A 23913-nucleotide genomic window follows, 5' to 3' on the forward strand; every position below is an offset into this window, starting at 1 on the left:
TTTAGCACCTATTGTTCCGTAATGGAACAGCGCCACACCTGTACTTTTTCTCAATTCATATACCAGTACTCCACCTAGGTGGCAGTAATTAGCAAGGCCAGCAGTTCTCGTATTCTGCTTGTACTTTTTCCTCTGCGCTGAATCATATCCAAACCCCTCTTCACATAACCAAAGCACCTCCAGCAAGCCAGAACCTAGCGCTCCCATGACAGCGGCAGTCCATCATGTGACAGAGCAGAGAGAAAGACTTACCTCATTCTAAACCGGCGCTGCTCTTGGCTGGTGAGTTTAGAGGGGAGAGCCCTTGTCTGCCTGAGATAATAATTCCAGTCTTAATAAAAGCAGTTTGAGGTAGAACCGTGCAGAAGTAGTCCGAAACCACTTGAGCGATCCCACCAGTAAGCTGTCACTGTACTGGGTCATTTGTAAGCAGCTAAGGGAATTCCCCACTCTGCAGCCATACATGTACAAGGATCTACGAATGTTAGATACAGTACAGTGACAGCTATTGGCAGGATCATTTAGGCAGGTTCGGACTAGGATCTGAACACACCTAAGGTCATCCCTGGTGTGGAGCACTAGTTATTCATATGAGTTAGTGTAATGACCATAAAATAGCAGAATTCAGTAGATATAACTACGACCATAGGAGTCCACACAGCAGCTTTAGGGGCCCCAAGGATGGGACGGGGGCCCACTAGAGAGATTTTGTGATGTATCTATTCCAGAAGAGTTGATGCACAGGAAAATGCTTTGGTAATCATGCTGTTTCTCCTCATAGATCTCCTTTGCATCTCCCTATTTCTAGTTAGATTTATTACCTTTAACGTCCCTGGTCATTTTGATCAGAGTTTTAATATTGACTGTTTAGACCTAAAGCTGACCATACATGGTGAAAGTTTTATCTGGTTCCTGATGAACTGATGGAAATTTGCTTGGTGGGTGGCCCTATCAACAGCTGCCCACTTAAAATCATGCCTGTACTTAATTTAGATACTGTATACTTTATGGTAGGATCAATGATACTATTGTCCCAACAGACAGTGCCAGGCATCAAAGAGAGAGGTCATTGGAGGGCCCCCCCCCTCAACATTTCGCTTTGCGGCCCTGAGTAGCAAACAGATTTCATATTTTGGTAGCTCTAAAAATGTTACGACTAATCTATTTTAAATCCAAACTGTAAACCCAAACACAGTGCATAAGTGTCTTGCTTGCAGTTGCTGTTTAAGAGAAGGAATTTTGCTAGGATGATTTAGGATCTCCTTCCTGCAGATTAGTCATGGATGTAGCTACGGTGAAATCTATAAAATCACTTAAAATTTTTTAGTGGCCTCTGTTTTGCAACTGTACGGAACGTTGAAGATTGGTTCATTTTGATTACCATAGGACAGGGGTGCTCAACTTGAGGCTCTCAAAGCCCTCTGATGTAGCCCTCGACCTCAAATCAGAGAAGCACATGCCCAGAGTCAGCACCCCAGAGATCTGGGCTTCCCAACCCACCATCCCAGAGCATCAGAGTGCATCAAGCTGGCTCTGAGAGTGGAAGAAGTATGTTGCCGCGGGAAAGCAGGAGCTGCATAAGACAAGGGCAAGTCCTGCAGCGGAGGAAGCAGTTGGCCGCGGAGAGAGAAGGAGCTGCATAAGCCAAGTGCATGGGCATGGTCCTGCAGTGGAGGAAGCAGGTGGCCATGGAGAGATCAGAAGCTGCATAAGCCAAGGTCATGGTCCTGTAGTGGAGGAAGCAGGTGGCCATGGAGAGATCAGAAGCTGCATTGGCCAAGGGCATGGTCCTGCAGTGGAGGAAGCAGGTGACCGTGGAGAGAGCAGGAGCTGCATAAGCCAAGGTCATGGTCATGTAGTGGAGGAAGCAGGTGACCACGAAGAGAGCAAGAGCTGCATAAGCCAAGGTCATGGTCCTGCAGTGGTGGAAGCAGGTGGCCACAGAGAGAGAAGGAGCTGCATAAGCCAAGGGCATGGTCCTACAGTGGAGGAAGCAGGTGGCCACGGAGAGACCAGGAGCTGCATAAGCCAAAGTCATGGTCCTGCAGTGGAGGAATCAGGTGACCGTGGAGAGAGCAGGAACTGCATAAGCCAAGGTCATGGTCCTGCAGTGGAGGAAGCAGGTGACCGTGGAGAGAGCAGGAACTGCATAAGCCAAGGAGGAAGCAGGTGACCGCGAAGAGAGCATAAGCCAAGTACATGGTCCTGCAGCCACTGAAAGTCGGCTTCTCCTCCTCTCCCGCAGGAGGAAAATGTATATAATGCTATTTGAAAGTTATTATTTTATTATTATAATTCCCTTGTTATATGAAAGCTGTTTTTAACACAACAGTCTATTGTTACAAATATACATACTCTCTTGTATTGTGCCAGCTGTCTCTTTTAACACAGCAGTCATATATAAAATTACAGCCCTTCTGTAATATGGCGGCTGTCTTGTAATATGGCAATTTCACAACAGTAAAAATTGGTTTCAGGTAGCTTTGCAGATATATACTCTCCAGACAGTTTACAAGTGGGTATCAGGATTGGTTCACAAGTACAGGTCAGATATAAGTTTACAGAAAAAGGCCCAAGCAGGGTTCTGCAGCAATGGACCATCAAGTACCATAACTTTTAGTTGAAATAAGCTTACATGGCTGCACAAACCTGGCTTTTTAGTGCATAGGCCACATATAAAAACAAGTCTAATATCTGACAAATGTAATTATAGGGTAAGAAGGAACTTGTGTGCATAATTGAGCTTTAGTTTTATAAGCTGATTTCGTCTTTATCTGAATAAAAGCTTCAGTGCTAGGATGTAGGGGGCTGTCCGGCGAGAGACCAGCACTGAATCCTTCTAAACGGGTCTTATCAGACCAATGCAAAGCTTAACCATTCACTGGCGCCCAGAACAGTAGCAGAAACCCAGGGAGAGAAACACTGTTTAAAATATAGTTACTATTTAGCCTTTAGCCTCAGTTTGCACCTAAGGGTTTTTGCACACATTTTCGCGCCTAAAGGCAGCCATACACGGTTTGAATTTCGAAATAATTTTCTTTCAAAATTGTATCAAAGAATTTTCCTACGAATTTCGCACCGTTAGTGGGCTGCAGCAACAGCCGATTTTCGTGCGGCAATCAAATTTGAGGAATCCGACATGTTGGAAATTTTTTGAAAAACAAAAGATTTTCGGATCAATGATGGGAGAATCGTGCGAGAAATGTAATAGAAAAAAAATGCGCATGTGCAAGAAAAGAATATTCCCGGAGAGAAACAAATATTCCCGGAGAGAAAAGAATATTCCCGGCAACATGAAGGTTTGGTCGGCCGAATTTCGAAAATCAATGGTGGCATCATCGGATCACAAAAAAAAGAACTTTCTGATTTTTGAAAAGAAAATTTGTTTGAAATTCGACCGTGTATGGCCTGCTTAAGTCTCTATGGGGTTGATTTACTAAAACTAGAGAGTGCAAAATCTGGTACAGCTGTGCATGATTGCCAATCAGCTTCTAAATTCAGCTTGTTCAATTATGCTTTGACCAAAAAAAACTGGAAGCTGATTGGTTTCTATGCAGAGTTGCACCAGATTTTGCACTCTCCAGTTTTAGCAAATTAGCCCCTATGTGATAATGCTTAGAAATAGGAATGCCATCATTATCAATACAGGCTGTTCCCATCTGTTGCTTGAAGCTTGAAAGGTTACATGAGCTTTTTTGGAGCTGTGTTGCCTATTGTTTGGCACCATAAGCTAGAGCCTTTAAATGGGCGATACAAGCATTTGTGCGAAATTTTTACATATGGTTTTTGTACCTGTTCTCCTCTGCTCTCATCCTCCTCTTCTCCTACCCACGAGCTTTTATACACCTGCACAAATTTAATTTAACACTTAAAAAAAACTGTATACGTGTGCAAAAGCGTAAAAACAAACAGTATAAGCACCAAGAAGTGCTTACTAGATGTGAATACAGGCTGGGCTTGAGTTGAATGATCAAAAACTGACCTGATTCCTCCATCCACACATTTGAGGTGGATGGGGGAGTCCTTCCCCTGTGTCTTTGTATTCTGACAGTGTGGAGACTTCCCAGATGTCAGAATACACAGATCACCACTGAAGTCTATAGCCTGCACCGCTGATCGAGCGGCTTTTTCCAATAGGGTGAGTTGAATAAAGTTTGACCAATCAAACCAACCAAAGTTCTCTTCAACCACATTGGGCATACATGGACCAAAAGTCATCTGGTTCCTGGTGAACCAGCCAAATTTTGACCCATGTATGGCCAGCTTTAGGGGCAATCAAAAAAAACAGAAATACTTTTATTGTATCTGTGATTATGTTGGATGTGGCAGAAACACAAAGGATGGTTATATACTTTAAGATCCCATTTACACTAAAGCAGGGATCTCCAAACTATGGCCCTCCAGTTGTTGTGGAACTGCATGTCCCATGAGGCATTGTAAAACTTGTGTAGTTCCTGAACAACTGGAGGGCCGTAGTTTGGAGACCTCTGCACTAAAGCAATCGACTGAACAAGCCTTGCTAATTTTCACGAAAGATAACTAGAAGAATAGTGTTTATGTTGCCCACAGCAGCCAAACACATTCCATATTTAGTAAATTCAAAAAGAATTTACAGATGTATTCCCAATTATATAACAAGATGGATTAACAAATAACAATTAATAGTTTTAGTTTTTAGTCCCATAGTCCATCAATGTTTAGTGGCTTCAATTTCAAGAGACTCTGTCACTTTACCCATCTAAAGCAAATTGACCAGTTCTCTGTCAATCTCCCGCTGACCCAGTGATACTGAAATCTTCCACACTCCATTCCTTTGCCAGGGTTTGAGTTATGAGCCAATACTGTCATTGAACGAACGGTGAGAAGTGATTAACCCCATGTAAGCTCCGACACTATCCAGACCTACACAAGGTTAGGCCTCCTGCCCCCTATGGATGAACAGAGCGTCAAGGAACCAAGCGTGGCAATGGTGGGTATGAGTGGATGGAGTGTAGTTCTTTCGTTAGAACCTGTTATGCCGTGTACACACGATCAGAATTTCTGACAACAAATGTTCGATGGAAGCTTGTTGTCGGAAATTTAGACCGGGTGTAGGCTCCATCGGACATTTGCTGTTTCTCAAATTTTCCGATCGTGTGTTCCCCATTCCGACGCACAAAATTCCACACATGCTCGGAATCAAGCAGAAGAGCCGCATTGCCTATTGAACTTAATTTTTCTCGGCTCGTCATACATCTTATACGTCACCACGTTCTTCACATTCGGAATTTCCGACAACAAATATTCAATGTGAGCTTGTTGTCATTAGGCTCCATCGGACATTTGCTGTTTCTCAAATTTTCCACCAAGTTTTGTTGTCGGAAATTACGATCGTGTGTTCCCCCATTCCGACGCACAAAATTCCACGCATGCTTGGAATCAAGCAGAAGAGCCGCATTGCCTATTGAACTTAATTTTTCTCGGTTCATCATACATCTTATACGTCACGCGTTCTTCACATTTCTTCGGAATTTCCGACAACATTTGTGTGACCGTGTGTATGCAAGACAAGTTTGAGCCAACATCCGCCGGGAAAAAACCCAAGGTTTTGTTGTCGGAATGTCCGATCGTTTGTATGTGGCATTTGTTTTCCCTAAATGACCAAAGGTGTCGGAATCTGTATGATAAAGAAAAAAAGCCGTAGCCAAAAGATTTAAGTCTACATGTAGAGTGGGTGTAGCGAGGTGTGGCACAGTGGTGGCAATAACATATACAGTCCAATTGCGATAAAATAACTTTTATTGAAATAATGAAAAAACAGTTAAAAATAAACCGGGAGGGAAGACAGCCCAACCAGGAACACTCACAGGTCAAACAGTGTGTAGAGAGCAGGTTTCAGTAAAACTGACAGAGCCTGATGAGAGGGGCAGAATGTGGCCTGACCATCACGAGCCCAAGCAAGAGGATGTCCAGGAGGGTTGCGAACACTACACGTTTATTCCTCATCAGGAATTTTTTTCTGTCGCTAGTTCTGTCCCTACCAGGCGGGATACTTGTCCCTACTCTACCCACTTGCAAAATGCATGCCAAACCTTGGAGCCAGGGCCTTAAATAGTCTCTGCCTGACTCAAGATGACCACCAGAGTCACATTGGGTGGCTGCATCCAAATGGATAGCTTCCTCTGTGACCCAGAAAACCATAGAGGAACTATGTTCCTCCCGAGTCCCTCTCCAACTGCAGTGCCACTGCAGAAGAGGGCCACCTGGAGTGGAGAAAGTAGACTGCACCTGCCTACATACAATCATCCTTTGCTTTACTGTTACTCTTACTGCTCTAAACTGATGAAAGTAGTATTTACCGCAATATCTTAAACCGGTCATAAGCAGGTGAGGACCATTGCACAATCGCCCCAATTTTGCAATGATTGAGTGAAAATCATCATCAGTGAGTAGAGAATGCCAGCCCCTGGCTGACACATATCAGAAGAACTAGCAGTCAACAACAGTGGTTTTGTTTCAGCTGTAAACTACTGTTTTCCCCCAGAAAAATGGGGGCAGATGTGTCTTGTCCTGCTCCCCTTTCTTCCTCCATAGACACACACATGGATGCTTAGACAATCCAAGCGTGCATGCTAATGTAGGAATGGAAAAACAATATTCACACAGCCACAATGTGTCTGCACCTAGGATAATGTAATAGTTCTGGACAATTTGGATAAGCAGGCAGCACACACACACCCCCTTTTTTTTTCCTTTCTTTTTCTCCCCTCCCCTTGCTTAAAGGGGTTGTAAAGGTTTGTATTTTATTTTCTAAATAGGTTCCTTGAAGCTAGTGCATTGTTGGTTCACTTCACCTTTTCCTTAAATTTCCCTTCTAAAAGTTTTTTTTCTTTGTTTTCTTTGTCTGAATTTCTCACTTCCTGTTCCTCCTCAGTAAGCTGTTCTGGCTGACTAACCCCCTGGGGGTGATGGGGGCAAGCTTACAGGAATTGAGAAATTCAGACAAAGAAAAAAAAACATTTAGAAGGGAAATCGAAGGAAAAGGTTAGTGAACCATCAATGCACTAGCTTAATGAAGGCCTCTTGAGCCCCTTAGGGAAAGAGAGACTTGAATGATGGGGTCATGGCCAGGTACAGGACAATGTGGTGGTCACTCAAGGATTGGTTATTTTGGGGGATGGGATGGGCCTGAGCTCGGGTAAAAGGATCGCCCCAGGGAATTCTGGGTCTTTTAGGGAAAACGTGCTGGGAAGAGCTGCCCACCCTCCCGTCCCTTTTTTTCTATGGTATGTCACAGCTTGCTGCGGTTTTCTTGACCTTGCCAGCATAAAATGGCTGTAATGGGCCATGCCCTTGAGGGAAATCGGAAGTAGGCGGCCTGTCCAGCACTTATGGTAAGGACAGGTCCCTCCCCTCTTTGGAATTGTGTGCTTACAGTACAACTGTGACTGGCACTGGTTGAAAAAATGTTCACATGTTATGTTTGGTTTTAATAAAGCTGTGGTCTTGCCCTTTCCAACCTAGTGGTTGTAAGCATGTTTATTTAATTGGGTCAGGGGGCAAGGGGGAAGGTTTATGTACATCTATGTTACAGTTAATGGTACCTGGGCTCATTGCGCCTCAGCAGTCAAGGAACCTATTTAGAAAATAAAAAAATAACCTTTACAACCACTTTAAGCCCAGTCGATGTCATCTCCTGGCACCCCAACGCTTAGCTTTTTTCTGCAACGAGGAGCCTGCAGGGCACCCTACGTGGCATAAGCACACCCTGCCGAGTTAGGCCTCGTACACACGATAGGTTAACCAGAGGACAACGGTCTGATGGACCGTTTTCATCAGTCAAAACCGATCGTGTGTGGGCCCCATCGGTTATTTATCCATCGGTTAAAAAAAAAAAAGCCAACTTGCTTTAAATTTAACCGATGGATTCCTAACTGATAGGTCAAAACCGATCGTTAGTAGGCACAACCATCGATTAAAAATCTGCGCATGCTCAGAATCAAGTCGACGCATGCTTGGAAGCATTGAACTTCTTTTTTTTCAGCACGTCGTTGTGTTTTACGTTACCGCGTTCTGACACGATCGGTTTTTTAACCGATGGTGTGTAGGCGCGATGGACCATCAGTCAGCTTCAGACCGTTCTCATCGGATGGACTGATCGTGTGTACGAGGCTTTAGAAAGGAGTATGTGGAGACCAGTCACCCAGCACACAGCTAAGCGGCACAGTTCACCCATCTTGTCAACCTGATGAGTTATAACTATAAAGGAGCCAGCGGCTGCATGGAGAAATGCCCCAACCATGAAGCTGAAGCGCTTGCCTATTTTGAATTTGTTATGTCTGGAAAGCAGCTTTAATGTCTATGGTCAGCTTTACTACATAGCAATGTTCTCTTTGCACTGCTTTAATATAGAAGACTTATTTTGAGTTAAGAAGACGGATTTGTGTGTACTGAATATAGAAACAGTGATACAGTTCATGACTGGATCAGGCGGGAGTTAAAATGACAGCCATGCAGCGCCTGGGTTCTTTCTAATCAGCATTATACCTGGTGATCCTGCCAGTCACAGCTCCTTAGAGCTAGGGCCTAAGGCTGTACCTGCCTGTGCCCAGCACTCAGCTGGCATGTGATAGGATTTCCAAAGTCACCCTGGCACTGCTCCCTGGCACGCTTTGCGCCCTCCACTCCCACAACAGATGGCCTTTTTGCCCTGGCTGAAACCCAAGGCTTGTTATAGGGAGGCCGTTTTATTTCCTCCTTTCAGTAAATCTCATAGCCCAATGCTGAAATTACACTGGGGGGGGGGGGGGGGGGGCTATTCATAATCCCATTTATGAAATAGGTGTTTCATTCATGGGTTCTAGGTAATCAAACAAATAATTAGATTGGAACAAAATTAAGAATCTTATAGCAACCAGTAAGAAATATCCGCTAAACCCTTTACACCGATGAAAGAGCAAACCTAATATGAGGGGCTACATTATAAATATCACCATCACTCCTAATTCTTCAGTATTAAACTCAAGGCATTTTCCATTTTTAATATATTCAGATATAATAAGGGCTAATTATTTAGTCACATCACCCCCTGCCTCCGCCCCCCTCTGCCACCAACACCCCCTGCCTTCACCCCCCTCTGCAGTGCCACAATCACCCCCTGCCTCCAATCACCCCCTGCCTCCATCCCCCTTTGCGGTGCCACCAACAACCCCTGTCTCCATCCCCCACCCTCTGCGGTGCCACCATCCCCCTCTGCGGTGCCACTAACACCCCCTGCCTCCAATCTCCCCTTGCCTCCAATCTCCCTCTGCAGTGCCACTGCAGCCACCATCACCTGCTTGCCTCCAATCACTCCTTTTCTCCATCTCCATGCGCAGTTCCAAGCCGAACCAATCTCTTCTATTTTTACTGGCACATTCCCGCAACCACGGACATTTACGAACAGTGGAAAAAAGTGCCCGTTTTTACGGACTGTCCGTAAAAATACGGACGGTTGGCAAGACCTTCTCTTTGCTACTCCCAAGACCTCCTGCACTGTAGCTCCCTTGTCACCTCCTCCCATTTATTGGAAAAAAGAGCTGAGTGTTCGAAAGTCTTAAGCCTCCTACACACGATCAGATTTTCTGTGGACAAAGCGTAGGACTTTTGTCCGAACGGCATTGCCCATGAACTTGTATTGCATACAAACGGCAAAGAATTGTTTTTCAGCTCTTTAGCACCACCCTTTGGGCAACTTCTGCTAATGTTGTGTTATTATTAGCATTGCTTCTGAGCATGTGTGTTTGTACTTTGGATTTTTTTCCAAAATCCGATATCACACATTTGTTGGAAAATTTTAAAGCATGCTATAACACAATTGTTGGTGGGAAATCCAACAACAAATGTCTGATGGAGCGTACAAACGTTCGGATTTTCTGACAACAGCCTGTCATCACACAATTCCCGTCGGAAAATCTGATCGTGTTTACGAGGCTTTACTTGCACCTCCTCCCATGCTCTTCTCCAGGACTTCTCCAGAGCTTCTCACATCCTCTGGAACTCCTTATTCAATCTGCATCACTTGGCCCTTCCTTTTAGATTGTAAGCTTAAACGAGCAGGACCCTCTGATTCCTCTTGTACTGAATTTTTTATTTTTTGTAAGATAAGGGTGTTATAATATAATTAATAATGATAAAATATCAGCTTACAAACGTAATTAAAACTGACTAGAAACCACAAAAATGTCATTAATTTAATTTAATTAAAAGTAGAAATGTATTTTAATTCCAATGCAATATTTAACTTTTTTTTTTTTTTTTACTTTCAGATTGTGAACAGTACTGCAAGCCTCCAAAAGGAAACTATAAAATCAACTTGAAGAAATATTGCAAGAAAGATTATGGTAAGCTTATGGGAATTTGTCAAACAGCAGGCCAGGGGTGTGACTAATGGACTTACTGAAAAATATTTGGAGGGGACAGGAAAGGAATTTGACTTACCAAGCACAGGATTTTCAAAGAGACATTATTGTTATACAGCTCATTCAAATATTAGAAACCTATAAAAAAAAAATCTCAAAAGTTACGAGCACTCTTTACAATTCAAACCTAGAGATTGTTCATCTTATCAAAATGAATCAGCTTTTCAAAGTGTTGGTGCTGGTGTGAGAAGGGGGAAAGTCCAATGCTGCGGAAATTCCGACAAGAAAACTTGTGTTGCTTACACACGGTCACACAAAATTCTGACCGTCAAGAACGCAGTGGCGTACAACACTACGACGAGCCGAGAAAAATGAAGTTCAATACTTCCGAGCATACATTGCACTTTTTTTGTTCACTTATGATGCTTAGTATTTTTCTCACCACACCACAGGCTCGAGGAAAGAAAATAGTTTTTTATGACAGCTAAGTGGTCTATGTTTGAGGTTTCTTTCAATGTGGGGGTCCGCCTAGACATAAGATCATTTAAACTGTAACATAAAGGCTTGAAAGCATCTAAAACCAATGCCAAAAGTCCTTAGATATAGTGGCTGCATTCATTTTTCCTTTTTCAGGTTGTTTCACCAGATGATCCTGTAAATATCCTGTCCCTGAATTGTGGGCGGGGCCAGTAGGTTGGTACCCAAGATGGAGGAAAGGCACACCCAGACCAAGTAGAGTGGCATAGTAATTATTTGGATAAGTGGAAGTAACAAATAACAGGTGGAGAACAGTGGCAAAGTATTTGCTTATCAAACTCACAGCATGTTGATACCCGCGTCTCAGTGACATAGGCCTCACAAGTGCAGAAACCCTTAGCAATGTTTTGGCACAGTGGCATAGTACCAGCACTTATAGTATCGACTTTGATAAGACTTACGTTACTGGAACAGCATTTGGTTAGAGAGGGGTGACTATTTGGTGGGGTGGCGGTATAAGCAAAACTTAGCAGACTGATGGTCCGATCCTTGTCACAACTCTAAAGTCCAGAGATGGCAGTCAGCGGAAGTGTCCCCATTCTGTCCTTCCTCCTCATAAACCTTTCACTAGGCCTGGATGCTCTGTCCCTAACCAGCATGGATCCTGTCCCTTGCCTATCCATTTTACTAATGTGCACTAAGTATAGCAGGACTGTGCTATAATTTGGCATTGTCTTCACCAAAGATTGGCGCAGACGCAAAGGTCATTCAGTGTTGCAGCATCCAATTAGATCACTGCTCCCCTGGTAACACTTACAGAGGCTTCAGAGGAACAAGGTTCCTCTCATCCTCTATTCCCTCTGTACAGTGGTCAGCAACAGAGAGCCACCTATAGAAGGGAGGTAAACTGCCCCTGTCTACAGGTTGGTTACACTTACTCCCTCAGCATTAGTTATGGAGTCATGGTTGTCACCCAGGCTTGACTTTTAAACATGTCTGCCTTAGTTTATCTCCATTACCTGGCAGATTGATGGGATTAGTAATCTACAGATACATAGTTTTTTTATTTTCCGTTCAGCTCACAGGAAATGACAAGGATACTGCATTTCTGGCAAGATCAACCACATTTTCTGTACTCACAGAAAATGTTTTAGCTGAAAACAACAAAAACGAATGCAGCCATTCAATTTAAGGACTGGCGAGCTGCAATAGATCACATGTGAATTGTTGAGTTTGGTTATACTTTAATGAAAGCTTAGGCCCATGGGTCAGTATGGAAGTATAATTTGCTGTAAATGGCTGCTTAAATGCATGTAAATCTGTTGTAGAAACAAATAGGAAAAACCGGTCTGTGGTGAATGTGGATCTTTGTGATCTATATTAATTTTATAGGTCTTTAAGTCTTCAATAAGATTCAAAGAGTGCATTTATTTTGGGGGTCAGTAAAAGTTCAGAGACTGACAAGTACCAAGGGAATAGGAAGGTATGGCCAAGGCTATATAGTCTATACAGTATGTATGGCTTACGCTAGGGCCTATCTTTCCATCATTGGCCACATAGCATCCAGAGAATTGGCAATCCACACCCATTCAGCCAAAGAAGAGTTGAGAGGCACCGAGAGGGGAGATGCCACCGGGTTATAAAAGGTTTGTATTCCCATTAGGACGAGAGAGTAGAAAGCACTCTTGCTTTTAATTCATGGGACAGTTTTCCACCTCTTTTTCCTTGTTTCATAGGCTCCCTCTCCCTCAATTTCTTTTCATAGCTGTCCCTTTCTGCGTCTGCCAGAAATGTTAAAAAGGATATTGACCCCCCCCCCCCCCAAAAAAAAATCTAATATCCATGGGAGGCAACCGCATGCTAATGAGATGCTAATAATCACCTGGCTGAACAGCCATTGGATGTAAACTGATGGCCCCTAATCTGTGTGACACGGTGACCATTCATCCTGAGCACGGAGGGGAAGAAACACATTGATGTATGGCAGGGGCTCTTGGCGTGCGGAGAATAGAAGAGGCGTTTTGGGTCTGTGAGACAAGAGAGCCTGAACCAGGGCTCCCCAAGCTGTCCCTGTCAGCAGGACAAAGACCCCTTGCTGATAAATAGAGCTTTTTGGAAGTGGGGGGTAGTGGTTTCATACCATAACCTCAGGCCCTGGTGCCTCCCTCAGCCCCAACAAGAGCCATTATGTGCCTGGTATGTTAAGATTTCAGTTGGATGGTGACCAAAGTTACTATCTCTCTGTATAAAAGCTATCTTGGGCAACATAATTTATTTTGATAGCTACTGTGGAGCTGGCATGTTCATTAGCCTGATGCCTGATGCCACTTTTCTGTAAATCTAAATAGGCTTACGTCTGCAGAAGATGCAGCGCCTCCTGCAAAGCCTGGAGTAATATAAGGTATAAGCTACTGGACAAAATAACAATTTCGATTTTTCCAAGACTATTTACACCAATGAGCACACGCATTAGTGTGAACGGGCTATTATAGTTTTCCTTTTAAAACATATGAGACTTCAGCAAAAAGATGTGAACCAGTTGCAGGATTTCTACCTAAAATGCAGTTCCGTGCGGTAACATTCATATGTGTTACTGCAGAAATACAAACAAGTGTGAATAGGCTCTAAGGCCGCGTACACACGGGCAAACATGTACGATGAAACCGGTCCGCCAGACCGTTTTCACCGTACATGTCTGCCCGGGGATTTCTGTACGATGGCTGTACTAACCATCGTACAGAAATCCGCGCGTAAACAATACGCGGGGCGTGTCCGCGGGGTCGCCGCACCGATGATGCGGCGACATGGGCGGCCCTGCCAGTTAAATGCTTCCACGCATGCGTCAAAGTCATTTCGACGCATGCGAGGGATGGTGGGCGCTCGGACATGTACGGTAGGTCTGTACAGATGACCGAACATGTCCGAGCGGGCAGGATTCCAGCGGACTGTTTTAAAACAAGTCCAGAAATATTTGCCCGCTGGGAAAAGGCGGGCAAATGTTTGCTGGAATCCTGCACGCTCGGGCCTACACACGACCGAACATGTCTGCTGAAACTGTACGGCCCATAAGGCTGGATTTACACATAGTATGCATATGCATTAAAAATCTAACTTTTTAATTGCTTGAGGAAGGAATGTTGTCATGCGTTGAGGTGCACACTAAAGGCCCATACACACAATCAAACTTTTCGACAACAACGGTCCAACGGACGTGTTTTATCGAACAATCCAACCATCTGTATGCTCCATCGGACAATTGTTGTCGGTTTTTCAACGGACAAATGTTCGCTGTGCATGCTCTCAAACTTTCTGACAACAAATGTCCGATAGAGGATCATCCGATCGTGTGTACACAAGTCCATCGGCCTAAAGTCCAAAGTACAAACACGCACGCTCCGAACCAATGCTAAACATCAGACAACAACAATAGCAGAAGTTGCCCAAATGGTGGCGGTAGACAGCTGAAAAACACGTGATTTGGTGAATGTTGACTGAAAAAGTTCTGCCGTGTGTATGCATACCAAGTTCACAGCCAACGCCCCTTCGGACAAAAATCCACGCAAAAGTCCGATGGAAGTCCGATCCTGTGTATGAGGCTTAAGTCCCATTAATAGGCTGTAATGCTGGTCAACATAAAAAAGGCACTTTTTTGAGAAATGCACATCAAGGCACCACACAGATGTGAAGTATATTCATTGAAAATAATGGCAAAACCATGCACCAAGGACATGCCACCAATGAAGCCAATTAAAACAGCAGAATTCACAGTGGGGGGCAGCACTGAGGCCAGAGTGTCCATATCAGACATTCTGTTTTCAGCGCATGTTTAGCCCTGTGTATGTTCCCCCTAGGATGGTTGGGTGTATGTGCCAACATTCTGTGCATACAATTACTCATAGAGTAAGAGACAGGAACAAAGTAAGAAAGTAGAGGAGGGGTATCTTTCTGGGTCCACAGAGAAAAAAAAGGAAAAGAGGGGGAGCTAGGGGGTAGAGATCCTTGCCACCTCATGGCCTAAGAAAGATTGCTAATGTTGGAGGGTTAACAATACTGTATAATTGTTGTAGAGAAGAAGAAGGAGTATCTCGCTGGGTCCACAGACAAAAAAAAAATGATAGGGGGGGACTGAAGGTAGATCTTGGCCACATCATGGTCTAAGAAAGGTTGTTCGTGTCAGAAGGTTAACCATACTGTATATATGTTTTAGCCACTGTATGTACAATATGGGCCTGTTCACCAAAAGGTCCATCTCAGTTTTGTTGACCACAAACAATTCAATCTGTTTTCTATTTTTTATTTGACACTTAAAAAGACTGAGGCCTCGTACACACGACCAGTTTCCTCGGCAGAATTCAGCTTCCGACCGAGTTTCTGGCTGAATTCTGCCGAGGAAACTGGTCGTGTGTACACTTTCGGCCGAGGAAGCCGACGAGGAGCTCGGCGAGGAAATAGAGAACATGTTCTCTATTTCCTCGTTGTTCTATGGGAGCTCTCGTCCCGCCGAGGTCCTCGGCGGCTTCAGTGCTGAACTGGCCGAGGAACTCGATGTGTTTGGCACGTCGAGTTCCTCGGCCGTGTGTACGAGGCTTAATGGTATCTGAGTACCAAGTAGTAATACTCATTTTAGATTTCTATTTAATATATGACTTTTTTTTTGCAGTGGTTCAAGTGAACGTCTTGGAGATCGAGATGGTTGGATCTTGGGCAAAGTTCACTATCAATATCCTTTCTGTATACAAGTGCCGAGATGACCGAGTGAAACGAGGAGACAACGTGTTGTGGATCCACATCAAGGATTTGTCCTGCAAGTGCCCAAAGATCCTGCTGAGCCGCCGATACTTGGTGATGGGCAGCAGCGAGGGTCAAGGAGACAGGCCAGGAATAACAGCTGACAAAAACAGCATGGTGATTCAGTGGAGGGACGCTTGGACCAGGCGTCTGAGGAAACTCCAGCGCAAAGAAAAAAAAGGAAAATGTGTCAAGCCATGAGGGTTGTTCAGAAATGAGAACTGTGATCCTGTACATATGCAATTTATAATGTTCTGGACAATGGCCGTCTCCAAAGTTTGGAGGTCTAACTAAGAGCTGGGGTGCTCTTAGATCCACGTACATGGAAGGAGGTTTCTTTTCAAGACTTTAGTAGAGTCTCTCTCACTGAAGCTAGAGTTACGATGTTAATAATCCATGATTAGATCTACATGCCTTTCTTACATGCTGGGACACAGTATCAGCCACTACCTGTCCACCAACTAACCCCAATGCACACTAGACACTATCCCCTTTACTCATGGGGCTCAGACCAGCTTACAGGCAATACAAATGCTCTTGGAAAATGTAGGGTCATCATGAAATTGTGACCTGGTGTCACTTGGTTACAAGGCCTTGCTTCTTCAAGTTAAGGCCTCTCTAAAATGTTTTTGTCTTGGACACCCACTTATGATTGTTTTATTTTTAAAAACCCAATCAAATTCTTATGAACTTACAAACTTGAAAAAATGTTATGAGCCCAAAGTTCTTTTACCAACCATCATTCGTCCACACTGGGCAGCCTTTGTAAAGATGCAGAAATATCAAGTACATTAACAAAAGTTTCCCAGATATAATTATAACATGAATCCGTACTTCTTATGAACTTCTAGAGGCCAATTTTCATGGAGACATCATTTTCATGTTGCCGGTCTGGGAAGATGCTGAAAGCTTTATGAGTTTCAGGAAATGTACCTGAGGTACAAACTATAAAGACTTTTGCAATAAAGCAGAACCTTACTAGATGCTTTTCTGTTCATTTCTCAGCTGTGTGAAGAAAAACAGCAGTATCCTTGTCTACATTATCTTTCTAAATTATAATAGTGTTGACCAAGAAAAAGGCGAAAAAAAAAAAAAGACTATACCATTACGGCCATTTCCATTTAAACCTAAAACTCAAACAAGAAGAAACTCAAAATAATCTCACTTGGCTTAATGGCAATTTTGTAACACTGTCTAATTTAATCTAATCAACTAATCTGCTAGTAAGAAGAACTGATTCTTATAGTACCTACATTGCAGTTTATCGCTGGTGGCCAAATGTTGGGAAGACCTGCAGAGCCTTTTGTACAGTAACCAAACCTCTGCCAAACAATAAACTGTTGTAAATTCCTTCTGGACTTCTAATGTTTTTAGGACATGAATGCTTCTCGAATGTGTAAAAAATATTCCTGATATGCAACATACTGTAACATACAAGACTTTATATTATCTAATGTTGTAATGTGTAAGACTGACCCTGCTCATTGCTACAGAGTTACAGACTTGTGTGACGGTGAAAAGGCGACTAATATGAGTGATGTGTAACAATACCTGTGTCATTATAACCACCCTCAGTACATTGAGGTACTGTCTGCTTAGTTAAAAATTCAGTATACAATATTTGCTTCGCATATCTAGGTATTTTCATTGTCCTGGATTACTCCGTCCCTATATCTGTAAAAAGTTGATTTGTCAGGTTGAGTCTATATAGTAAAGACATGTTAGTAGACTCCCATACGATTCTCTGATCCCCAGCATGCACATCTACCATTTATTGTAGGTTGGTAGTGAGTTAGTACTACATGGCCTTCAATTACCCCTATTTATCACTGCCCAGGGCTTTTTTTTTTAGGTGGAACTTGGTGAAATTCAGTTCCACCACCTCTGGCTCAGACCCTTTGGTGCCTGCTCACCACAATCCGGTTTCTGTGTTTACAAGTGACAGCTCTGCACTCTGTGTGCATGCCTCCTGAACTCTGCACCCTGCATGTAATGCAATACTGGTATTTAATGCCCCACCTACTGTTTGTGAGGTGTGTGTGAGGGCAAAGGTTTTGGGGGGGTTTGTGGTTGAGTTCGAGCACCTATTGTTTGAGAAAAAAAAAAGCCCTGTCACTGCCTAAAGGATAAGTGCACTTTACAGATGTTTCATATGTGATATAAAATGGATGTAAGAAAATGGAGGGAGCTCAGTAATGCTGAACTTGTGGTCTTACCAGGGTCAGCGTTACTGAGCAGCACTGAGGATTGGGTGTCTGGTATTGAAACTCAGCCTTAGTGCCATCCCCACCATCTCTTCACTTGAGAAAGCTGCCTCGATTGGCCTCATAGGTGGCCCATATCATCACCCATATCCACTAAGTATGGAGGTGATGTGGGAAGCAAAAAAAAACCCTCAGAGAGTAACAGATTGACTTTACTTGTGGTGCAGTGTAGCAGAAGTGAGAACATTTTAAGACTGGCAGAACAAAATTACAAATCCTTTGGCAGGCAAAACAGGAAACATATATGTTTTTCAAATGTTGATTTAGCTGTTTGCCTGAAGTTCCACTTTTCTGTATCTAGGCACGTTTTGCAAATATAACTATTTCCTTTCCTTTTCTTCTCTTTTAAAACGTGTCTTAGTTGTTCCAGCCAATTCAAATCCACCTCTGTTTACTAAAAATAAATAGTAGTTACCATTTAAAACATATCCAAGGTAGCTGGAGTAGTGTTTTATGTTAAAATGTAGGACAAATATTTACCCATTACCTCCATGCGGCAGTTATCCTACTGCCATGCTGTCCACCTTCATGAATATAGTGATAGTGCTGCTTGGGGGTGGGCTTTGGAGTGATGCATAAATCACAGCACAGTACTGAGCAGAGCAGGGGTGTGGCTATGGGCATACTGCACTCATTCATTGGTGCTCCTTCACACAGCAGTCAAGAAAATTTTCAGACAAAAACAAAAGCAGAGAAGCACCTCTAAGTGCAGTAAGACTTTGTATTTTAAAAGACCGCAAAACAGGGCTAGTTACAAAAGCTTTTGTTTTTGTCTGTGTACATTCAGTCTGCTAAACTCCACCAAGAAGTCTGTCCTAGTGCCTTGGACATTTTTGGACTTATCATGGACTTATACCTTATAATTACACTGCTTGGATATTAGGTATTATGACCAAGCCTCTACGCCTATAACCTCCTTTTCTTGTTAGGCACATTTTCATACTGCTCTGCAATAGGGAACACTGACAGGTGATTTATAGCTAATGGCTGTATAAGACTAACATTTCAGCTTATGTTTTTAGGTAGAAAAACTGCATGTTGTTTCTACGATGTCTACAGTTAGAGTCGGTTCACACAAAGGCGACTCGTCAGGCGACTTAGCCGTCCTGACAAGTCGCGCTCCGTTCTGTACTATGAAACCGTTCTAATAGTCGCACCGACTAAGAAAAAGTTTCCTGGACGACTTTGGGACGACTTCAGGGCGACTTGCATTGACTTCAATACAGAAGTCATTTTTCAAGTCGCCTCTGAAGTTGTGTGCAGATTGCCTTGCTGAGTCGCTCTGCAAGTTGTGCTGCCCCTGTGTGAACCGGCTCTTAAGCTTTAAAGGGGTTGTAAAGGTTCATTTAAAAAAAATAACAAACATGTCATACCTACCTTCACTGTGCAGTTAGTTTTGCACAGAGTGGCCCCAATTCTGCTGTTCTGGGGTCCCATGTCGGCTCTTGCGGCTCCTCCCTGCAATAGCTAACCCCCTCTGGGAAGCTCTCTCCCAAGTGTGTTAGCTTGCGGGCGCGCTCCTGTGTCATACACTCTGCATCCATAGACTCTGAGTTTATGAGTCGATCCCGCCCCAGGGTGGCTGCGTCATTGGATTTGATTGACAACAGAGGGAGCCAATGGCTACGCTGCCATCAATCTATTCAATCAATGCCAAGACTCAGTGGAGAAGAGGACACCGGAGAACGCGCAGAGCAGGTGAACGTGCAGAGGTAAGTAAAACAGGGGGGGGGCCCGTGACAGCCAGGTATTTTTTCACCTTAATGCATAGGATGCATCAAGGTGAAAAAAATGAACCTTTACAACCCGTTTAAGCTATCTCCCAAACACTGTGGGCTCTATGCATACAGAATTATATCAAACAATCATTTCAGCATCCCTTTAGACGTGCATGATTCTAAAATGTTACTTACAATTACTTGCTCACATGAGATGCACTCAACTAAAAGGTGATAAGTGGTAAGTCTAGTTTTCAGCAGATTCTCAACGTTATCTGTGAATGAACACATGCTTTCTTATATTTCACTTAAGATGTATATGGAAAACATATTTTTCTATATCCTGATATTGGCTCACCAGATGTAGAAGACAGCATTCATTTTTAATTTGATCTCAATGGTGCACTTATCTTTTAACAAGCAGAGATGAACAGAAGGTAACATACAATTTTCAGTCCATTGGATCACTAGGATGTACCAGTGTATGACTGTTCATGTAGTCTAGCCGGTGAGATATTCCCACAGTTTCTAATGTCATTCAAGCTGTTATTGGTTATAAAACAATTTCATCAGAATCGCAATGAGAGGAGCTGCGCCCACTTCACCTAGTGTTCCCTACCACTCTCCTGGTCTCTTATGCGCCCCGTTAAATGGCGGTTTGGGTTTACTCAGCGCAATAGCTTATTTATTTTATTAAGCTCTTATTGGCTGGTTGCTGCGGTTCCAAGTGCAGCAGAATTATCCATGTTTATAATGCTTTTATTATAACCAATTATCAAATACTTCCATCATGTGACTTGTGTAACTCATTGTTACATTGGCTATGGCATATTATGGAATACGCATGCTGTCTAGTTCAGTGTTTATAAAAATTGAACAATTGGAGATTTTGTTATATAAGTGGCTGAAGCATTGCAGACGTCAGTTGCTATACATTATTATGTCCAAATTTCCTTCTCTTTGGGCCAGTGTATATATATCTCACTACAACCTGCCCGATCAATTCTACATTTTATATTGGTGTATTGGATTCCCCTTTCTCTATTTATGTGAGTTTTTCTGTTTTGTAGTCCTTTGAGCAGTGTAAATGTGTGTCTTATGTTGACTTGTGAACAGAAAGATGGCAAATCTTAAATTTCAATGATAACTATGTTACATGCATAAATCATACATGAGATACTGGTCACATATAGGTTTTAATATTACCCCCCCCCCCCCAATAACTATAGTGGCATGATGGGGACCTGGCACTCAGAATAATAGAGACACTGTGAAATGGCATTTGTATAACCTGGGCTTTTACCTACTAAATTACTTTACTAATTGCCTTCTATGATAAAGAGAATGCGAGATAAGGGTTAGGATGAGTGTCATTTAGGATAAGTGTCAGTTGGGTGAGTGTCAGTTAGGAGGAGTGTCAGTTAGTGTGAGTGTCAGTTAGTGTGAGTGTTAGTTTCTCAGCCGTGCTACTGAAATTGCCAGCCATTAATTGCTAGGGGTAGCAATTGATTACTAAACTGATGGAACATATTGCTACCTATGGTGTAAGCTACACAATGTAGCAGGTAGTAGCATAAACTCTAAAACAGATAAAATATAGTCTGTTTAAAGCGGGAGTTCACCCCGAAAATTTTTTTTTAACATTAGATTGAGGCTATTTAAGGGGAGCAGAAACAGGTATATTTTTTAAAATCAATGCCGTACTTACCGTTTTCGAGATAGATGTTCTCCCACCGCTTCCGGGTATGATCTTCGGTACTGGGCGTTCCTATTTGATTGACAGCCTTCCGACGGTCGCATACAGCGCGTCACCAGTTGACGAAAGAAGCCGAACGTCGGTGTGGCTCTATACGGCGCCTGCGCACCGACGTTCGACTACTTTCGGAAACTCGTGACGCGCTGTATGCGACAGTCGGAAGGCTGTCAATCAAATAGGAACGCCCAGTCCCGCAGCCCATACCCGGAAGCGGCGGGAGAACATCTATCTCGAAAACGGTAAGTACGGCATTGATTTTCAAAAAAATACCCGTTTCTGCTCCCCTTAAATAGCCTCAATCTAATGCTAAAAATTTATTTTTTGGGGGAAAACCTCCACTTTAAGCACTATGTTACAATACAGTTATTTTTAAACTCTCTTGCATCTCAGTGGTGCTGATCTCCTGCAACCTCTATTAGCTTCTTCTTGGCTACATGCACTCGTTCCAGCATTGGCTGCACATCCAAAAACATCGCCTCCCCCCCACAAAAAAAATTGGGCACTAATCTGCACGGTTACCTTCTTAGCATAAATTTCCTCTAATCCAAATACAAATTGCCCCTTCTGCTGAAATCCCCCCTCCCAGCACAAATCTTTGCCCCCTCCATCCCCCAAATTCCCCATGAAACATGCACCCTCCCCCCAAAAAATCACCCATCATAGCACAAATCCTCCACCCCATCCCCCCTCTACGTACAAATGTCTCCCAATTATGCCTACTAGCACAAATCTCCCCCACCCTCCAAATTCATCTCCTAGCACAAACCCTCCAAATTCATCTCCTAGCACAAACCCCCCAAATCCCCTCCTAGCACAAATCCTCTTCTACCATCCCCCTCCTAACACAAATATCCCTGAATCACCATTTATAGCACCCCCCACCCCCATATTTCTCATCCTAGAATTTTTTTCCCCTACTGCTCCCCAAATGTGTCCTCCCAACACAAATCTCCTCCCTCATCAATCTCCTTACGGTGCCCTCCCCAGCTCACATGATACTACAGTGCCCAGGGCACCCGACCCTCCTGCCCACCCCTTGTCCCGGCCCTGCTAGTAGGTGTCCCTCATTCCTATCTTAAAAAGTTGGGAGGTATGCTTTTAACAAATAATTTACTAGAATATTTTTTTTTGTATTGTGCTCAGTCTGTTAAGCTGAAAACACTGAGGGGCCTAATACAACTTTTAATTACAACTGCATGCAGCTTGTTTGATTTACACAATAGGTAGCAATCAGTTCCATCTGTTTAGTAAATGGTCACTGCATTTACTATTAGATTGCTAGAGATTTCAGTGGCGTGATAGAGCCAGGAAAATCTCCAGAGTGGCTTAATTGCAACTCTGCACATTGTAGTGCAGTATATATAGGTGGGCTGTCATCAAAGTTCCTTTCAGACCCACTTTTTTTAAAAAAAAGGGATAAATTAAAAACTGTAACTAGATTCACAGATGATACCCCTATGTTTGTTGTGGGCCTCATCTTTATTACTTGTGACACAAGGCTTGATTTTCTCTTGTATAGCCCAAGGACTGAATGAGAGAAATGCAATTGATTCCCCCATCTACCCAAAATAGAGTGAATGGAGGAAAAGAGTGCCGGCTATTGTATTTGGGCAGGCATGGCATACAGCAGTGCTGCTGAACAGTGACTGCATCTGATAGGATGGCCAATAATTATGCATCTGGTTCAATTGATGTTTGAATCAACTTTTGTTTGGTGGTGCTTGCATGACCACCCAACGGCTCGATGGCAGTTGTTACAGCTGACAATCATCTCTCCATAACCATGCATGCTTTTCAGGGCAAATGTATACCCTGAGAAAGGATCCCTGGCTCAGCTGACGGTAATATAAGCGACAAAACAGAAAAAAAAATTGTTCCCCAAGATTAGTTGTCCAGGGGGTATCTGTAAAGTTCAGAGTGTGTCTACAGACATACAATTGTCACCCGATTTATCATCAGCTAGGTCAAATGGCAGTTTTATCATGAGTTTGTGTAGCTGGCCATGTAACCAGGGGTCAAGTCCTGGGGAAAAAAGTGTGGGAACTCCCACCCAAGATCCACTCCCCCACCAAAAAAAAAAAATGATACGCTCATATGCATAATTACTAAACCGCATGTTTTTTTTTTTTCGATCCACTGTACCTTAGTAATCCTTTTTTACTGCCCGCAAGTTCTTTCTAAATCCCACGATAACTCATGGCAGACCTCCGCAATGTCTCCTGGGAACAATGACAAAAGCTCCCAGGAGACATTGCGGCATCGAGGAAGTGACGGAATACCCGCACACTACCTGATGAATCCATATACAGGAAGCGGCCAGTAACAAAGGATTACTGAGGTTCGCCTGCCCCTGACAGTGACTCGAGCTGGGCTTTGCCGCTTAGTGAAGGATTGGCTCGGGCGGCTCGGCTGCTCTCATCCTGCAAAGGGAACTGCGTTCCTACTGTGAAAAAAGTGCAGGAACTCCGTTCCCACGCGTTCCCGCAGGACTTGAGCCCTGCATGTAACTGCATAGTGTGTGGGACACTATG

General features: G+C 43.4%; 1 protein-coding gene across 1 annotated transcript in view; it reads left to right on the plus strand.

The window, feature by feature from the left end:
• NTN3 (netrin 3) overlaps positions 1-17373 on the plus strand; it is a 151342-nt gene extending 133969 nt beyond the window's left edge. The window contains exons 6-7 of the mRNA XM_040356614.1: positions 10287-10361; positions 15517-17373. Of these exons, the coding sequence (XP_040212548.1) occupies positions 10287-10361; positions 15517-15845 (404 nt within the window). The 3' untranslated portion in view covers positions 15846-17373. The remainder of the gene's footprint in view (positions 1-10286; positions 10362-15516) is intronic.
• The last annotated feature ends 6540 nt before the right edge of the window (positions 17374-23913 follow it).

The sequence above is a fragment of the Rana temporaria genome, chromosome 6, assembly GCF_905171775.1.
Source record: "Rana temporaria chromosome 6, aRanTem1.1, whole genome shotgun sequence".
Lineage (NCBI taxonomy): Eukaryota > Metazoa > Chordata > Amphibia > Anura > Ranidae > Rana > Rana temporaria.